The sequence below is a fragment of the Macaca thibetana genome, chromosome 20 (genome assembly GCF_024542745.1).
Source record: "Macaca thibetana thibetana isolate TM-01 chromosome 20, ASM2454274v1, whole genome shotgun sequence".
Classification (NCBI taxonomy): domain Eukaryota; kingdom Metazoa; phylum Chordata; class Mammalia; order Primates; family Cercopithecidae; genus Macaca; species Macaca thibetana.
Window position 1 is genome coordinate 12,797,598 of NC_065597.1, and position 16,751 is coordinate 12,814,348.

A 16,751-nucleotide genomic window follows, 5' to 3' on the forward strand; every position below is an offset into this window, starting at 1 on the left:
CCAATTTTTTAATTGTGTTCTATGTCCCACTCCGAATAACCCGGATGCCCCAGCACAATCAGAGAGACCGTTTTCTAAAAAAAATGTCAGTCTCCAAAGGTGGGAGGGGAGTGTTGGGGGAGAAAGTACTTTAATTAAAAATCAATAACTCGAGGTTTTTGGGATACCGTTTGCCATTTCCTAATTAAGAAATCGGTTTGACAGTCCCTTTGTAGACACTGCTGTGAAAACCCCAAAGGGTTGGTGGTTGTCCGGGCGATGACACTCCGGCCCCCTGCGAGACCCTGGGCCAGCCAGGCCCGTCCATAGCCGGCCTCTGGGGTCCGTCTCCGGCTCGCGGGGACACCTCGCTTGCCCCGGCTCTGTCTCCTGCGCTCGGTTCGGCGCGGGGCTGGCCGCCTCAGGCTCGCCGCCACCAGGTCGTTGCAAATACCTTTTCCCTCCCCGGGGCCCCAGCGCGCGGCCACCTCCCAGCCTCCCTCCCACTCTGGCAGCGGGGCCCTTCCCCGGCTCGGGAACAGCAACCCGGGCAGCGGCGGCAGGAAGCGAGGCCCTTGTTGCTGCTGTTCCCTGGCGCGCCTCCCCGCCCTCCGGGGGCCGCCGCGGCTCTTCTGCGCTCCCGGGCGCCCCCCCTCCGCGCCTGCGCCGTGCCCCACGGGGGGCGGGGCTCAGATTCCTGTCAGCGGCGGCGGCGGTGGCGGCGACCGTCAGTTTTCGCTGAGGAGAAGCACGAAACGGACCCTTTGGCTCTCTCCCTTCCCCTTCCCCGCCCTGAACCCTCTCCTGGCCACCGAGAATCAGTCCCCGTGGAGTTCACCCTCCACCTCGCCATCGTTTCCTCGGTCCTCGGCCCGGTGGAAGTCACTACCCTCGAGGAGGAGGCAGCTGCAGCCGCCCTCGCCTCGTCGCCCCCGGTTCGGTGCCCGCGGTCTCGGAGAGGAGGTGCCGCCGCCACCGCCGCTCCCCCCCTCCCGCTGCCCTCGGGCCGGGCTGGGTCGAGCTGCGATGCCCTCGGACTTCATCTCATTGCTCAGCGCGGACCTAGACCTGGAATCGCCCAAGTCCCTGTACTCGCGAGGTGAGTCAGGCTGGGGGGTGGGGCGTGGGGGCGGGGAGACAGGGCCGGGGAAGGCGAGGGGTCCCCGTCGGAGCCCGGGGCCGCTGAGCCGCGATCCCGATGGCTTCTCTGGCCGGAGCGGGCAGAGGCCGAAGGGGTCGGGGTGACGGTGGAGGGGGCGGGCGGAGCAGTGGCGGCCCCTCCCCCGCGGAGCCGCCGGCCGCTCGGGGCCCAGATTCCGTCGGCCCCCGGGGCTCTGCGGCATCGGTCGCTCCCAGCCGCTCTCAGCCCGTCCGGCCCCGCCAGGCTCCGCGAGCCGCCGGCCCCGGCCTCCCGGGCTCGGGGATGGCCCCAGACTGGGCCCCGCTTTGGGGCCACCGCGATGGGGTCGCCGCGTCTTCTCTTACCGGCACCCTCCTACCCAGCAAAGTTGCCCCCAAGCGGGCGGCGTGGCCTGGAGCCGGTTCTGGGTGCAGGGTCACCATTTTCCTCCCCTTCCAGCTTGTTTGTGCGCCGTCGTTCCACCCCCTCTCCCTCCGGCCTAGTCCACTCCCTCCCCATGTTGGGACAGCCCCCCTCGACCAGGCGTTCTTCCTTTCCTCGTCATCTTCTTGCTGGAAAGGGCCCGAATTTTCTTTTTTTTTTTTTTTTCTCTTCCCACCTCCGTGGCATTCTAATTACTTCTCCCTTCTCCTTTACAAAGATGGGGGTGCCCTCTCTGGATTGGTTTTATTCCTCTCCTCTCCCGGGAGGACCAGCCTAGGCACAGACGCTGTCCTTTGAGAATTTTCTCTGCTTTTCTGTTCAAAGGCTGGTTGCAGGAGGGAGCTCAGGACAGAGATTTTTCATTTAAGAACTCTTTTGGCTAAGGCCTGCAGGGGATTCCCAGCATCTGAAATACTAGCACTGGAGCAGATCTCTACTCAGGTGAAATTCCTATACTGGACACCACAAGAATGTGTCAGAACAGGTTCCCTGTGCAAGGGGCATCAAAACCAAAATACTCCCACTGCGCTCTTCACCGCTTTTTAAACCACCGGGAGGGGGCAAAAGACGTAACTGGGTTGTTAACTATTCATTTCAGCGTATGAAGAAAAAAAATGTAGGTGTTTCTTCTGCTTTTGGTTTGATGTATCCATCCGTTTGCTTATTCCACCCCCTCCAAAAAAGGGACTTCACCTTCATACTAGTGTATCTAAATTGTTTAAGTGAGTCAGAGTGAGATGGTTTACTCTGAAAGGTACTGGACTTTACAGACTGACCATTGATTTTGTACACAGAGTCCTACTTAGTAACTGTAGCCACTGTCTGTTGCTCCAGTGACTTTAGTTGGCAGCCACCATCCTGTAGGATGTTTTCCGGGCAACATTACCTGAAGTACTTTAGAAATATTGTAGTTTTGAATGCCAAAAAAAAAAAAAAAAAAGGCATATCAAGAGATGATTCTTAAAGCAGGGCTAATGTGTTAGAATTGAATGCTAAAAATAGTCAAGACATTATCACCATTTGGGCAGTAATCATCAGATAATTTTCCATGAAACATACTTTATGAAAATCTAAGTTTAGCTTAGAGTCCAATATAGAGACAATTCAGCCTCTTTTGCGGGGAATATATTCACAAATATGGGCTTTAGCGCTTAAAAATACATTGCAGTTGGCCGGGCGCGGTGGCTCGTGCCTTTATTCCCAGTACTTTGGGAGGCCGAGGCAGTTGGATCACCTGAGGTTGGGAGTTCAAGACCAGCCTGACCAATATGGAGAATCCCCGTCACTACTAAAAATACAAAATTAGCTGGGCGTGGTGGCACATGCCTGTAATCCCAGCTACTCAGGAGGCTGAGGCAGGAGAACCGCTTGAACCTGGGAGACGGAGGATGTGGTGAGCTGAGATCCTGCCATTGCACTCCAGCCTGAGCAACAAGAACGAAACTCCGTCCCCACCCCCCCACACACAAAATATATATATATATACACACATTGCGGTTATATAAGAGATGTATGCTATCCTTGGCATTTTTTTCCTCATTCAGCATAAAAAGTACCTAATGCTTTTTGTGTTTTTCAGATTCTCTGAAGTTACACCCATCACAGAATTTTCATAGAGCTGGACTATTGGAAGGTCAGCAAAGTACCATTTTAAAGCATATTGTGTTAGTATGCAAAGGTTTCTCTGAAATGGAGTTTAAATGGGAAAGTATGAAACTTTGCAAACTCACACAATGTCGTTTTCTTCTTAAGAGTCTGATCCTTCTTCTAGAGCAGCTGAATGTTTCAATGGATTTTGTTGCTGCGTTTGATGTGCTTGTTGGCTATTATATCTGCTTTGAGAAACATTGAAAAAAAATCATTTTAAATTATGTGTTGAGTGTTCTACTTTAGAATTCCAGACCTTCATTTTAGCTTTTTATACACAAAATAGAATGTGAAAAGGCCCAAACATTAACATGAATATAAAAGAGTGACACCAAACACATAATTAGTTTGAAAATTCAGAATTTAGAACATTTATATGCTGAGCATTTCAAAATGATATGTTAATTATTTATTGCAAAATCATTGATGCCATTACTACTGAATTATACTTAAGGTTAAGGAAAGCCAAGTAATAGTGATTATGATTGAGCTGTGCTTAGAAGAAGGGGTTTTAGAAAGTTCTGGAAATGTTAATAGAGTTTGTAGATTAGTTTAAACAGCTTACACTTACTTTAGACAACTTTTGGCTTTGTGTGTGTGTGTGTGTTATAACATTTTAAGACAAAATATTCTGTGTTTTTGTAGATTTTGAAGTGATTTCACATATATCATCTTTAAATCTTTATAATTCTGGAATTGGACAGCAAAGATATTAATTTCCCCATTGTAGAGAAGAGAAACTAATGCTGAAATTAAGAAACCAAAAAAAAAAAAAAGTAAAAAAAGTCTCACAGTAGAAGAAATAATACTTTCTGCGTTCGTGTTAGTGTTCTTTATCCAGAGCCAAGCGGCCATCGTGAAATACACATGTAACCAGTAACAAACATTTTATGGTCTACTTTAAAAAGGCCCTAAATATTTAAGTTTGACTTGAGAAGATTTTTGCCTCCCATGGAGGTAGTCTGGGATAGTGGGGGGAAAGTGGGTTTTGTAGCTGAGCTTAAATTTGAATACCAACTTAGCTACTTATTAGTTCTATGACTTTGGGCAAGGGATTTTACCTCTCTAAACTTTAATATTCTTCCTGTTAAAATGTAGCTGTCTCTTAAATTTAGTGAGCCAATGTGCATTAAATTGCCTAGTATAGCGTCTAGCTTAATTAATGTTAGTTTTTTCCTTTAGTATCGGCTAAATTTTTTTAACAGTATAATTTAGAGCATATAAAATGTTCTCAAATTAATAATTGGTTATATTTGTTTTGTACATATAAGCAGCCCATAGATACAAATTAGTATGAAAATCAAATATTTTTAAAACTACAATTTGAAGTGAGAAATTTTTAGCAGTGTTTCTTAGTGAAGCAGATTTCTGATTTTTATTCGTATTCAATTTGTGACCATGTTGTAGAGACATATTTGTCTGTACAAACCCATCCCATTTCCTGGGCAACAAACCATAGAGTGTCATAATCATAGAGATGATCAGGGAGGAGAAAGACATGAAAAAAAAATGAGTGTTAATTATTTAAGCAAATATTTTTAGTGAGCTGATGGAAATACAACCATTTAGTATGTTTATTTACATGTTTATGCCTAAATACTTTTGTTAATTTTTCATTTTAGTTAAGAGGATTCTCAATTATTTAAAGTAAGGCTACCCTTTTGGAAATTATATATAAAATATAACATGTATAAGTATCAATTATGTCATGTCCTTTAAAATTTTTTGAGATAGGGAGTCTTAAAGAAGTTGTTTGCTTCTGTAATGAAGTGTCTAATCTCTGCCACCTTGTTGCTATTTCTTTTTTGTTACTGACATTTTAAAGAATATATAAAGTAGAGAGAATAAAATAATGAACCCCCATATACCTATCACCACAGTTTCACCATTATCAATCTAATCTTGTTTCTTTTATCCCTTCTTCTCTCCCAAGCTGGATTATTTTAAAACAAATATCAAGCATCATATCACTTCATATATAAATATTTCTGTATGACAGTGAGTTATTTCTTATATTAATTTTTAATTACTCCATTTTATTCCAAGAAATAGTTTATAAATTATTTCTTGGAATATTCTAGTTTATTTCAGCAAAGTCTCTTGTGACTCTCCTGCCCTCTTTTCAAAATAGAGTACTGCAGGAGGCTACTGCTTCTAGTATATAGTGTATTCTATAACCCATGTTAAAATTGTAGGCCATGCTGCTAGATTTGAGTTCAAATTATTGCTCTGACATTTACTTGTATGGCCTTGGCCTAATAATTTAATCTTTTTTGCTTCAGTTTTCTCATCTTTAAATGGGAGCAATAACAGTGCCTCATCCTAGGTTTTTGTGAAGATTATTTGAGGCAAATTCATGTAAAGCATTTAATTTAGCACATAGTAAGTGCTCAGTAAATGTTAGCTAAAGTTAAAAAATTTTAAACAACTAAATGCTAGCTATAGAGTGCTTACTGTGTGCCAAGAAACTTTACAAATAAGAACTCCTAAGGCGGGCAGATCACTTGAGGTCAGGAGTTTGAGACCAGCCTGGCTAACATGGTAAAACCCCATCTCTACTAAAAATACAAAAAAAAAATTAGCCAGGCATGGTGGCACACACCTGTAATACCAACTACTCGGGATGCTGAGGCAGGAGAATCCCTTGAACCTGGGAGGCGGAGGTTGTGGTGAGCCGAGATCACTCCACTGAACTCCAGCCTGGGTGACAGTGAGACTCTGTCTCAAAAAAAGCAAAAAACAAAAAGCAAACAAACAAACAAAAAAGAACTCAGTGAATTCTCCTGACTACCTTTTGAGATGGTTATTATTATCCCACTTTAGAGATGAGCAATTGAAGGCATAGGGAGCTTCAGTAACTCACCCAGAGTCACAAGCTAGTAAATTGTAGAACCAGGATTCCAACCCACATAGTCTCACTTTAGCCTAGGCTCTTAACTACTATGCTATACTAACTGCCAATGGTATATGCTATCAAGTTCTGTGTAGTAATATTTATGTATGCATGTTTTACATCAGTAGTCTAGATTTTCATCTATTAATAGTATTTAAAAACTCGGCCCAGAGTGAGGGGAATTTAAGTAATTGGTGTGATATAATTTTTTTTTTTTTATAGAATGTATCTTTTCCAAATTTAATTTTTTTTGGGGGGAAACAGGTTGGAAAACCTGCATTTGGGTATTATTATTATTATTATTATTATTTTTGGGACGGAGTCTTCGCTCTGTTGCCCAGGCTGGAGTGCAGTGGCATGATCTCGGCTCACTGCAAGCTCTGTCTCCTGGGTTCACACCATTCTCCTGTCTCGGCCTCCCAAGTAGCAGGGACTACAGGCAACTGCCACCACACCAGGCTAATTTTTTTTGTATTTTTTAGTAGAGACGGGGTTTCACTGTATTAGCCAGGATGGTCTCGATCTCTCAACCTCGTGATCCACCCGCCTTGGCCTCCCAGAGTGCTGGGATTACAGGCGTGAGCCACCGCATCCGGCCTGCACTTGGGTATTATTAAACTTTAGAAGTAGATTCAAAATGTCTACTGTTGGACTGAGTTTGCATTTAACCTTCCTATCAAAACAGTGCTAGTCTTTCTTGCAACCACTTTTTAAATTTAATGTGATAATTGCCTGACAATGGGATAAGGGTCCTGGCTAATTAATTAATGTTATAATACACGGCCATTAAATGATGTTTCTGATAACCTCATAATTAACATGTGACACTCTTAATAAAATAAGTAAATAAAAATTATGCTGTTACAATTATATTCAAAGTAACTTGTATTACAAAAATCCTGAACAAACGTATACACCACAGATTTTTATTTTTCAATTCTATTTTGTATTTTCCTTTTTTAAAGAACATGGTTTATATATATATTTTAAAATAAAATGGTTTGCCATTAGTAAGTTCAAATTCGAAGGCTAGGGTTCCTTTTTGAAGTGCCTGGGAAAAAAATTCAGCTGCAGAGAAAAGGCGCCATTTGTTATACATTCTATAATGAAAACTATTCATTTTGACAAATGAAAAACTAAGATAGAAATGAAACTGAATGAATCATTCTAGAAATAGAGAAATATAAGATTATAGAAAAATCGTAGATAAAACAGGAAAAATAAGAATATAAGCAAATTGGAAAAATAGATAAATATAAACAATAGATTTAACAATTTTAATGATTTTAAAAGCATGCGTTAAGAGATTATATGATGTATCAAATGAAAGAAATGGTTAAATAAGACCTAAATGCTGATCTGATACAATCTTTGTTACTTATTTATCAGTCTCACTTTGTTGCCAGGCTGGAGTGCAGTGGCGGGATCTCGGCTCACTGCAACCTCCGCCATGAACTCCCGAGTTTAAGTTATTCTCCTGCCTCAGCCTCCTGAGTAGCTGGGACTACAGAGGCGCGACACCATGCCCAGCTAATTTTTGTATTTTTAGTAGAGACAGGGTTTCACCATGTTGGCCAGGATGGTCTTGATCCCTTGACCTCATGATCCACCCTCCACAGCCTTCCAAAGTGCTAGGATTACAGGCATGTGCCACTGCATCTGGCCACAATCTTTGTTTAAATTAAACATTTAAGACCAGAAGATTTTTAAAAGAAAATGTGAAATATGACAATGAGGAGAAAATAAATAACGATTTTTTGTTTACTACTGCTAATCTATTTGATATGGTACCATCCAGAATTATACTTTATAGTGCAAAAATGGAAAATCCTAAACATAGTAGCAATGTTTTATTGACTTTATAGAATATTTCTGATTTATATATCTTCCTAGGGCCCTTGTTATATCATAGTTAGATCATAAATGCCTGTAATATTTTATGTACGAAGATACCTTTTTGGAAAGGATTTTTTGAAAACATTGAACATGAAAAATAATCTATTGAATTCTTTTCTTGTTTAGTATCTAATAATCTCTATGGATCTATGTCTAGTAAACTAAAAGTATTATGGAAGTAATGAAGTTCAAACATGTCAAAACTCATACCTAGTTCATCCCAGCTTCTTGTCTTTAGATCCATCTCTCTGATTGCTTACCATCTGTTTTTGTGTCCCCTCCTGAACTCTGCTTTCATTATTTTCACTCAATACTAGAATTCTATTGCTTATTTAAAATAGAAGGATATACATTCATATCTTTTTTTTTTTTTTCTGAGGCGGAGTCTCGCTCTGTTGCCCAGACTGGAGTGCAGTGATGTGGTCTTGGCTCACTGCAAGCTCTGCCTCCTGGGTTCATGCCATTCTCCTGCCTCAGCCTCCCGAGTAGCTGGGACTACAGGCGCCTGCCACCACACCTGGATAATTTTTTGTATTTTAGTAGAGATGGGGTTTCACCATGTTAGCCAGGATGGTCTCGATCTCCTGACCTCGTGATCTGCCCGCCTCGGCCTCCCAAAGTGCTGGGATTACAGGCGTGAGCCACTGCACCCTGCCTTAAATTCATATTCTAATCAGGTGGTTCTTGACCTGCTTTTAATTTACTCTTGACTCTAATTATTCCAGGAGTCCCCTAAAATTTCAAAGTGGTAGTTCAGAAAAACATTTCCTAGTGTGATTAGTATTATGTACAAAAAACAGCCGTTTTTTTTTTTTTTTGAGATAGAGTTTCGCTCTTGTTGCCTAGGCTGGAGTGCCATGGCGCAATCTCAGCTCACCGCAACCTCTGCCTGTGGGTTCAAGCAATTCTCTTGCCTCAGCCTCCCAAGTAGCTGGGATTACAAGTGTGCGCCACCACACCCAGCTAATTTTGTATTTTTATTAGAGATGGGATTTCTCCATGTTGGTCAGGCTGGTCTCAAACTCCCAACCTCAGGTGATCCACCTGCCTCTGCCCCGCAAAGTGCTGGGATTACAGGCGTGAGCCAATGCACCTGGCCAAAACAGCCACTTTTATATGAAAAAGTTGACTCCTTAGATTATATTTTATATTAAGAGTAACTAGAAAAAAACAAAGATCAGATTAATCAGAGAGATCAGTTAGGCTTGATTATTCAGTGGCATAGAATATAGACCTGTTAACTTTAGAGAGGTAAGACATTTTTCAATAGAAATATTGCTTATTAATTTATATTATTGTCTTTTCTTGCTGTGGCTAATATTTTATTTCAAGTTACACAAAAAAGGTTCCTGTGTCTTGTTTGCTTTTGTGTTAATAAAAGTCAAGGTTAAATAAACTAACAGAGTATAAGACCAGTGATAATTATGTACTTGAGTGAAAAGGTAGAGATTTCCCTTATGAGTTAACTACAGATAATGGATCTAGCTTTCAGATATAAATAAACTTGATATAATAAAGTATATATATATTTAATGATTTGAACTGAACATTTGTTACATGAGAGTTCAGTTACTTTTATTTGTTCTTAATAGCTTTCGAAAAATATATACTTCTCTCTTTTTTTGGAGGGGGTTTTGAAACGGAGTCATGCTCTGTCGCCCAGGCTGGAGTGCAGTGGCACAATCTTGGCTTACTGCAACCTCTGCCTTCTGGGTTCAAGCAATTCTCCCACCAGAGCCTCCCAAGTAGCTGGGATTACAGGCGCGCACCACCATGCCCAGCTAATTTTTTGTATTGTTTTAGTAGAGATGGGGTTTAACTCTGTTGGCCAGGATGGTCTCGAACTCCTGATCTTGGGTGATCTGCCTGCCTCAGCCTCCCAAAGTGCTGGGATTACAGGCATGAGCCACTGTGCCTGGCCCATTCTCTTTTATTTTTAATATTTGTGTGGTATATATGTGATCATCATTATTGCTTCTCACCCATGAATGTTTATCACTTTTTCATCCAGGAAACATTATGATTAGTCTTTTACTGAATTTGGTATTTAGTTTTGAAGATGAGAGAAGAACAGAAAAGTTTCTAATAGTGAGCTAAGTTGTTGATTATACTTATTTATTTATTTATTTTGAGACGGTGTCTCTCTGTCGCTTAGGCTAGAGTATAGTGGTGCGATCTCGACTCACTGCAACCTCCGCCTTGCGGGTTCAAGCAATTCTTCTGCCTCAGCCTCCTGAGTAACTGGACTACAAGCACGTGCCACCATGCCCAGCTAATTTTTGTGTTTTTAGTAGAGATGGAGTTTCACCATATTGGTCAGGCTGGTCTTGAACTCCTGACCTTGTGATCCGCCTGCCTCAGCCTCCCAAAGTGCTGGGATTACAGGTGTGAGCCAGTATGCCAGGCTGATTATGCTTATCTTTATAAAATTAGTTTTACAGGAGGCTGAGGTGGGAGGATCATCTGAGCCCAAGAGGTCAAGGCTGCAGTGAGCCTGCAGGATCATGGGATCTTGCCACTGCACTCCAGCCTGGGCAACAGAGCAAGACCCTGTCTTAAAAATAATAATAATAAAATAAATAAATAAAGCAAGAGAAGAAAAAAATTTAGTTTTAATTTAAAAAGTCTACTTGAAGCAATCTTTGTAGGACATGCTAGTCAAAAGAATAAATTCAGTGTTAGTAATAATTGAAAACCTTTTTTGAGCAATTTATATGTCAAGCAGTTTATGTTCAACAGCATTTTACATATATTTTTCACATTTAATTCTTAGAAAAATCCTGCGATGTAGTACCAGTATCCCTATTTCATAAATGAGCAAACTGAGGTACGGAGGGATCCACTAATTTTCCCAAGAGCACGTATCTTGTGGATGAGGCTGGAATTTGAACTTCACCAGTTTTACCCCAGAGTTGCGAGATTATATTGACTGTCTTACAGTCAGTAAGAACATTTGAGGCCAGGCGCGGTGGCTCACGCCTGTAATCCCAGCACTTTGGGAGGCCGAGGCTGGCGGATCACGAGGTCAGGAGATCGAGACCATCCTGGCCAACACGGTGAAACCCCTTCTCTACTAAAAAAATACAAAAAAATTAGCCGGGCATGGTGGCGGGCGCCTGTAGTCCCAGCTACTTGAGAGGCTGAGGTAGGAGAATGGCGTGAACCTGGCAGGTGGAGCTTGCAGTGAGCCGAGATCGCACCACTGCACTCCAGCCTGGGTGACAGAGTGAGACTCCATCTCAAAAAAAAAAAAAAAAAAAAAAACAAACATTTGAAATTGGCGTTTATACTTTGGGCCTTAATAAGATTACACCATTGTTCAGATGGTATAAAAAGAATGCCTTGTGTAGGATTCTTTAGCTAAGCAGCTTCCATAAAGTAATGAGACAAATTTTATAAGCCACATACAAAAATCCATAAAGAATATGATTATGACCCTTTTGGGGAAGATTTTGACACTCCAAATTAGCAAATCATTGCCTGACTTTGGTGAGTGTCTTTAACATTTAGATGAAGCAGATGGCTGATCAAAACACCTATGTTGGCCTAGCTCAGTGGCTCCCGCCTGTAATCCTAGCACTTTGGGAGGCTGAGGGGAGGCATCACTTGAACTTAGGAGTTCAAGATCAGCCTAGGCAACGTAGCGAAACCCCCTCTCTACAACAATTAGCCGAGGATGGTGATATGCACCTGTTGTCCCAGCTACTTGGGAGGCAGACTGAGGTGAGAGGATCACATGAGCCCAGGAGGTCGAGAAACACCTCTGTCCTGGCTGATGATGGGACTCAGAAGTGAAAAGTAGGCCGGGCGCGGTGGCTCAAGCCTGTAATCCCAGCACTTTGGGAGGCCGAGACGGGCGGATCACGAGGTCAGGAGATCGAGACCATCCTGGCTAACACAGTGAAACCCCGTCTCTACTAAAAATACAAAAAACTAGCCGGGCGTGGTGGCGGGTGCCTGTAGTCCCAGCTACTCGGGAGGCTGAGGCAGGAGAATGGCGTAAACCCGGGAGGCGGAGCTTGCAGTGAGCTGAGATCCGGCCACTGCACTCCAGCCTGGGCAGCAGAGCGAGACTCCGTCTCAAAAAAAAAAAAAAAAAAAAAAAGAAGTGAAAAGTAGGAGAAGGCTAAGCAGAAGCCACCACCTAAGGAGAATTACTTTAGAAATGAAGGTGCCATGGGGCTCTTGATTTCTTTGGCAGGAGTTTTATGGAAGCATGGATGCTATTGTTCCCTATTTCTGCTAGTATGTTTCAGAGACAAAGTAAATTCAAGAAGAGATGAGCAACAGAAGAAATAGTACTAATGTGAGCTATATGAATAGTGGTATTTTGCATAGAGCCCTTATTAATTTACTTTGGTTCTTTCCGCTTTGTCTTTTTTAATCTGCCCCTTTCACCCCATGTGTCCATTTTCTCATGATAGTCTATACATTTTGTTGTTCTGCTATTGCATCTTGTATCCTTTCTCTATTTCCCTTCTTCTGAAAAACAAGCCTCTATAAAGGAGGTTTGCTATTGTTAATTGTAGTTTAGAAGTTAACCCTCCCCCTGTAGTTTAGTCTCTTCTAATAAGCTGTAAGCAACATGGGCCAGAACCTATGTGTAAATTCATCTTGAGTGAATGAATAAACAACACTATTATGGCTAAGTGGCCTATACTTGCGTATATATATGAAAAATATATGCTTGGCTATATTACAGAATAATACAGGAATCTATAAAGGAACAAACAGTTTTTTACCTTTATACCCAGTTTTTAAAATACCGTGTTCCCTTTTAGAAGGTTGTGGTCGTTGAACGACAACAAAAAGGTAAAGAGTACACACTGTTTAGATCCATTTATGTGAGATTCTTTAAAAGACAAACCTAATCTATGGTAAGAAAAAGCAGATCAGTAGTTGCCTGGGGCTGGAGTGGGCAGAATTAACTACAGCGGACCAAAAGGTAGCTTTACCAAATGATTGAAATGTTCTCTATCTTGACCATGGTGATTACACAAACATACATACTTTTTAAAAAAGTCATGGAACATTTAAAATGGGTGCACTTCGATACTTCTATAAAGGATATGGGTTATATATATTCTGCCACTGCACTCCAGCCTGGGCAACAGAAGAAATAGTATTAATGTAAGCTATATGAATAGTGATATTTTGCTATTTTGGGAAGCGGAGGTGGGAGGATCACTTGAACCAAGGAGGTAGAGGATGCAGTGAGCAGAGATCGTGCCACTGCCCTGCAGCCTGGGTGACAGTGAGACCCTGTCTCAAAAAAAAAAAGATTTTTTTTTTTTACCTGTACTGAACACGTACAGACTTCTTTTTCTTGTTCTTATTCCCTAAATGATGCAGTATAACAGCTATTTATTTATGTAGCACCTATGTTGTATTAGGTAGAAGTAATCTAGAGATGTTTTAAAGTATATAGGAGGATGTGCATAGGTTATATGCAAATACAAAACCATTTTATATTAGGGACTTGAGCATCCGAAAATTTTGTGGGAAGTCCTGCAACCCATCTCCAACAGATACCAAGGGACAACTGTACTCTGATATATAGTTTCTACAGTTAAGCATAAAGGTGAAAGCAGAATGTGAGTTTTTGGTCCCTTACAAGTGAGTACTATCTTGTGTTTAACTATGTATCATAAACACTAATTTTGAGTAAAATTCAGATGTGCCCATAATCATACATATACTGTATTCTGTATAGCTAGTTTAAGACATTAGGCATTAACATGCTTTTATTAGCAATGCAATAGAAGACTTAAATATTTGTTGGTAGAAGACTGATTACATAACTCAAATTATTTGTTTGAATTAAAGTTTTCATTATTGTCATCTAAGTCAATAAAACACATGTTTAAGTGTGTCCTATGGCAGTGACCATAAGCCAAACATAGACTTAAGCCAACAAATAGCTATCCTTTACAATGGAGTTGTGAATTTGTTAATGTTTTTCTTTTCTCCAATAAGTAGCAACTTGTTGGATTGTCATTCTGAAACACTGAAACAAAGATTTTACTTGAAAAAAATATGGTAAAATGGAATGAATGATAAATTAATGTTCCCAAATGTCAATATTCAACTTCTAAACACCTTGTTAATTGACATTTGTAAGAACTTTAGAAACACTATAAAAGTTTAATCTGAATAAGTTTTTTTTTTTTTTTTTTGAGCCAGAGTCTCACTCTGTTGCCCAGGCTTGAGTGGAGTGGCATGATCTCAGCTCCCTGCAACCTCCGCCTCCCAGGCTCAAGTGATTCTCCTGCTTCAGCCTCCCAAGTAGCTAGGACTACAGGCCTCCGCCACCACACCTGGCTAACTTTTTATATTTTTAGCAGAGACAAGGTTTCACCATATTGGCCGGACTGGTCTCGAACTCCTGACCTCATGATCTGCCTGCCTCAGCCTCCCAAAGTACTTGGATACAGGCACAAGCCACTGTACCTGGCCATAAGTTTTAATAAAATTATATTGTGAACTCCAAGACATTTTTCTGTATTCTTTTTTGTGTCTATTATTAAATTATATTCTCTAGAATATTGGGCTAACATAGGGTGAATAGATGGGAAAATAAACACAGATGTAATTTTATAATTATTTTTAAAGAACCTTTCATTTTCTTAATTTTTGCCTTTAATATTGAGTACGGGATGAGAATTTATATGTAATATTTGAATTATAGATGCTTTGGATAAAATGACTACTTAAGTCTTTAAAAAACTAATTATTGCTTTTTTAAAAAAAAATTAAGTAATTAAGTAGTTGAAATACAGAATGTCATTAAGTTAACTAAATTACCACTATATTACAGTAAATACAAATAACATGCTTACAGTGTAAACTATGGTAAATAAAAACTAAAAAGACACTTCCTTGAAAGTATTTTTTAACCAAACTTCACAAGGATGGATGGAATTAACACTGTAGATTCTGCGCAGAAAAATAATAGTGCATACTAAATTGAGAACAGACGCACAGAGGTGCTATTTTTAGAAATTAAAAATGGTAAAGATGATAATAGGCAGATCAAAAGTCCCACATATTTATCAGGGTTGTAAATAAAAACCCAGTTCAAAAACATGCATTACTAACTGGCTGTGTGATTTTTAGGTAAGTTACTTAACCTTTCTGTGACTGTTTGTTCTTGTAAAATAGGGATAGTAGACTTATAGAACTGTAAGGAGGGTTAGATGGGTTAGTATTTCTAAAGCATTTGGAATGGTGCTTGACACATAGTAAGTACTATATGAGTTCTTGTTAAATAAGCAAAATAAAAGTATGTATCCAGAGGAAAATTACTTGGCAAACATACTCAGAATGTAGCAAGAAACCAGGATTTTATTAGCATAAGCTTCAGAACAACTCAAGTGTTGCTACATTTACATTAGATTACATATTAGTGTAATATGTATTTTAATGGAATATGTATTTTAATATGTAATGTAATTAAATACATAATATTTATTACATATTAAAAGTTTAGGGCTGGGCGAGGTGGCTCCTGCCTGTAATCCCAGCACTTTGGGAGGCCATGGTGGGTGGATCACCTGAGATCAGGAGTTCAAGACCAGCCTGGGCAATACGGTGAAACTGCGTCTCTACTAAAAAATACAAAAACATTAGCTGGGCGTGGTGGTGTGTGCCTGTAGTCCCAGCTACTCAGGAGGCTGAGGCAGGAGAAATGCTTGAACCCAGGAGATGGAGGTTGGGGTAAGCCAAGATCTTGCCACTGCACTCCAGCCTGGGTGACAAGAGCGAAACTTAAAAAACTTAAAAAAAAAAAAAAAAAGTTTAGGCATTTATAGGACTATATTGTGCAGGGTTTATCTCCCTAAAATACAAATCCAAACTTATCACTTGCCTAAATAATCCTTTACTAGTATCCATGGGCTTTAGGATGAAATCCAAATTCTTTTTTTTTTTTTTTTTGAGACAGAGTCTTGCTCTTGTTGCCCAGGCTGGAGTGCAGTGGTGTGATCTTGGCTCACATGAACTCTGCCTCTCCCTCCCATGTAGCTGCGATTACAGGCGCCCGCCACCACGCCCGGCTAATTTTTTGTATTTTTTTTAGTAGAGAAGGGGTTTCACCGTGTTGACCAGGATGGTCTCGATTTCCTGACCTCATGATCCGCCTGCCTCGGCCTCCCAAAGAGCTGGGATTACAGGCATGAGCTGCTGTGCCCGTCTGAAATCCAAATTCTTAAAACCTGGGTCCTGATTACTTTTCTTTTTTTCTTTTTGAGACGGAGTCTCACTGTGTCCCCCAGGCTGGAGTACAGTGGCGCGATCTCGGCTCACTGCGAGCTTCGCCTCCCGGGTTCATGCCATTCTCCTGCCTCAGCCTCCTGAGTAGCTGGGACTACAGGCGCCCACTACCGCGCCCGGCTAATTTTTTGTATTTTTAGTAGAGACGGGGTTTCACCGTGGTCTCAATCTCCTGACCTTGTGATCCGCCCGCCTCGGCCTCCCAAAGTGCTGGGATTACAGGCGTGAGCCACCGCTCCCGGCCCTGATTACATTTCTTTAAAAAATTGAGAAAAAATTCAGTTAACAAAGTTCATTTTGTTTGTTTGTTTTGTTTTTGAGACAGGGCCTCACTCTGTCGCCCAGGCTGGAATGTAGTGGTGCGATCTTGGCTCACTGCAACCTCCGCCTCCCGGGTTCAAGTGATTCTCGTGCCTCGCCACCTGAGTGGCTGGGACTACAGGAGTGTGCCACCACACCAGGCTAATTTTTTGTATTTTTAGTAGAGGTGGGGTTTTGTTA

The 16,751-nt window shown here is 41.3% G+C and overlaps 1 protein-coding gene across 5 annotated transcripts in view; it reads left to right on the forward strand.

Moving 5' to 3' along the window:
- Positions 1 to 676: 676 nt before the first annotated feature.
- Positions 677 to 16,751, forward strand: part of NFAT5 (nuclear factor of activated T cells 5) — a 142,101-nt gene continuing 126,026 nt past the window's right edge. For 4 of the 5 annotated variants that reach the window (XM_050773307.1, XM_050773308.1, XM_050773309.1 and 1 more), the window contains exons 1-2: positions 677 to 1,078; positions 3,123 to 3,176. In XM_050773307.1, the coding sequence (XP_050629264.1) occupies positions 1,006 to 1,078; positions 3,123 to 3,176 (127 nt within the window). In that variant the 5' untranslated portion in view covers positions 677 to 1,005. The remainder of the gene's footprint in view (positions 1,079 to 3,122; positions 3,177 to 16,751) is intronic. The other variant, XM_050773311.1, reaches the window with a different exon arrangement.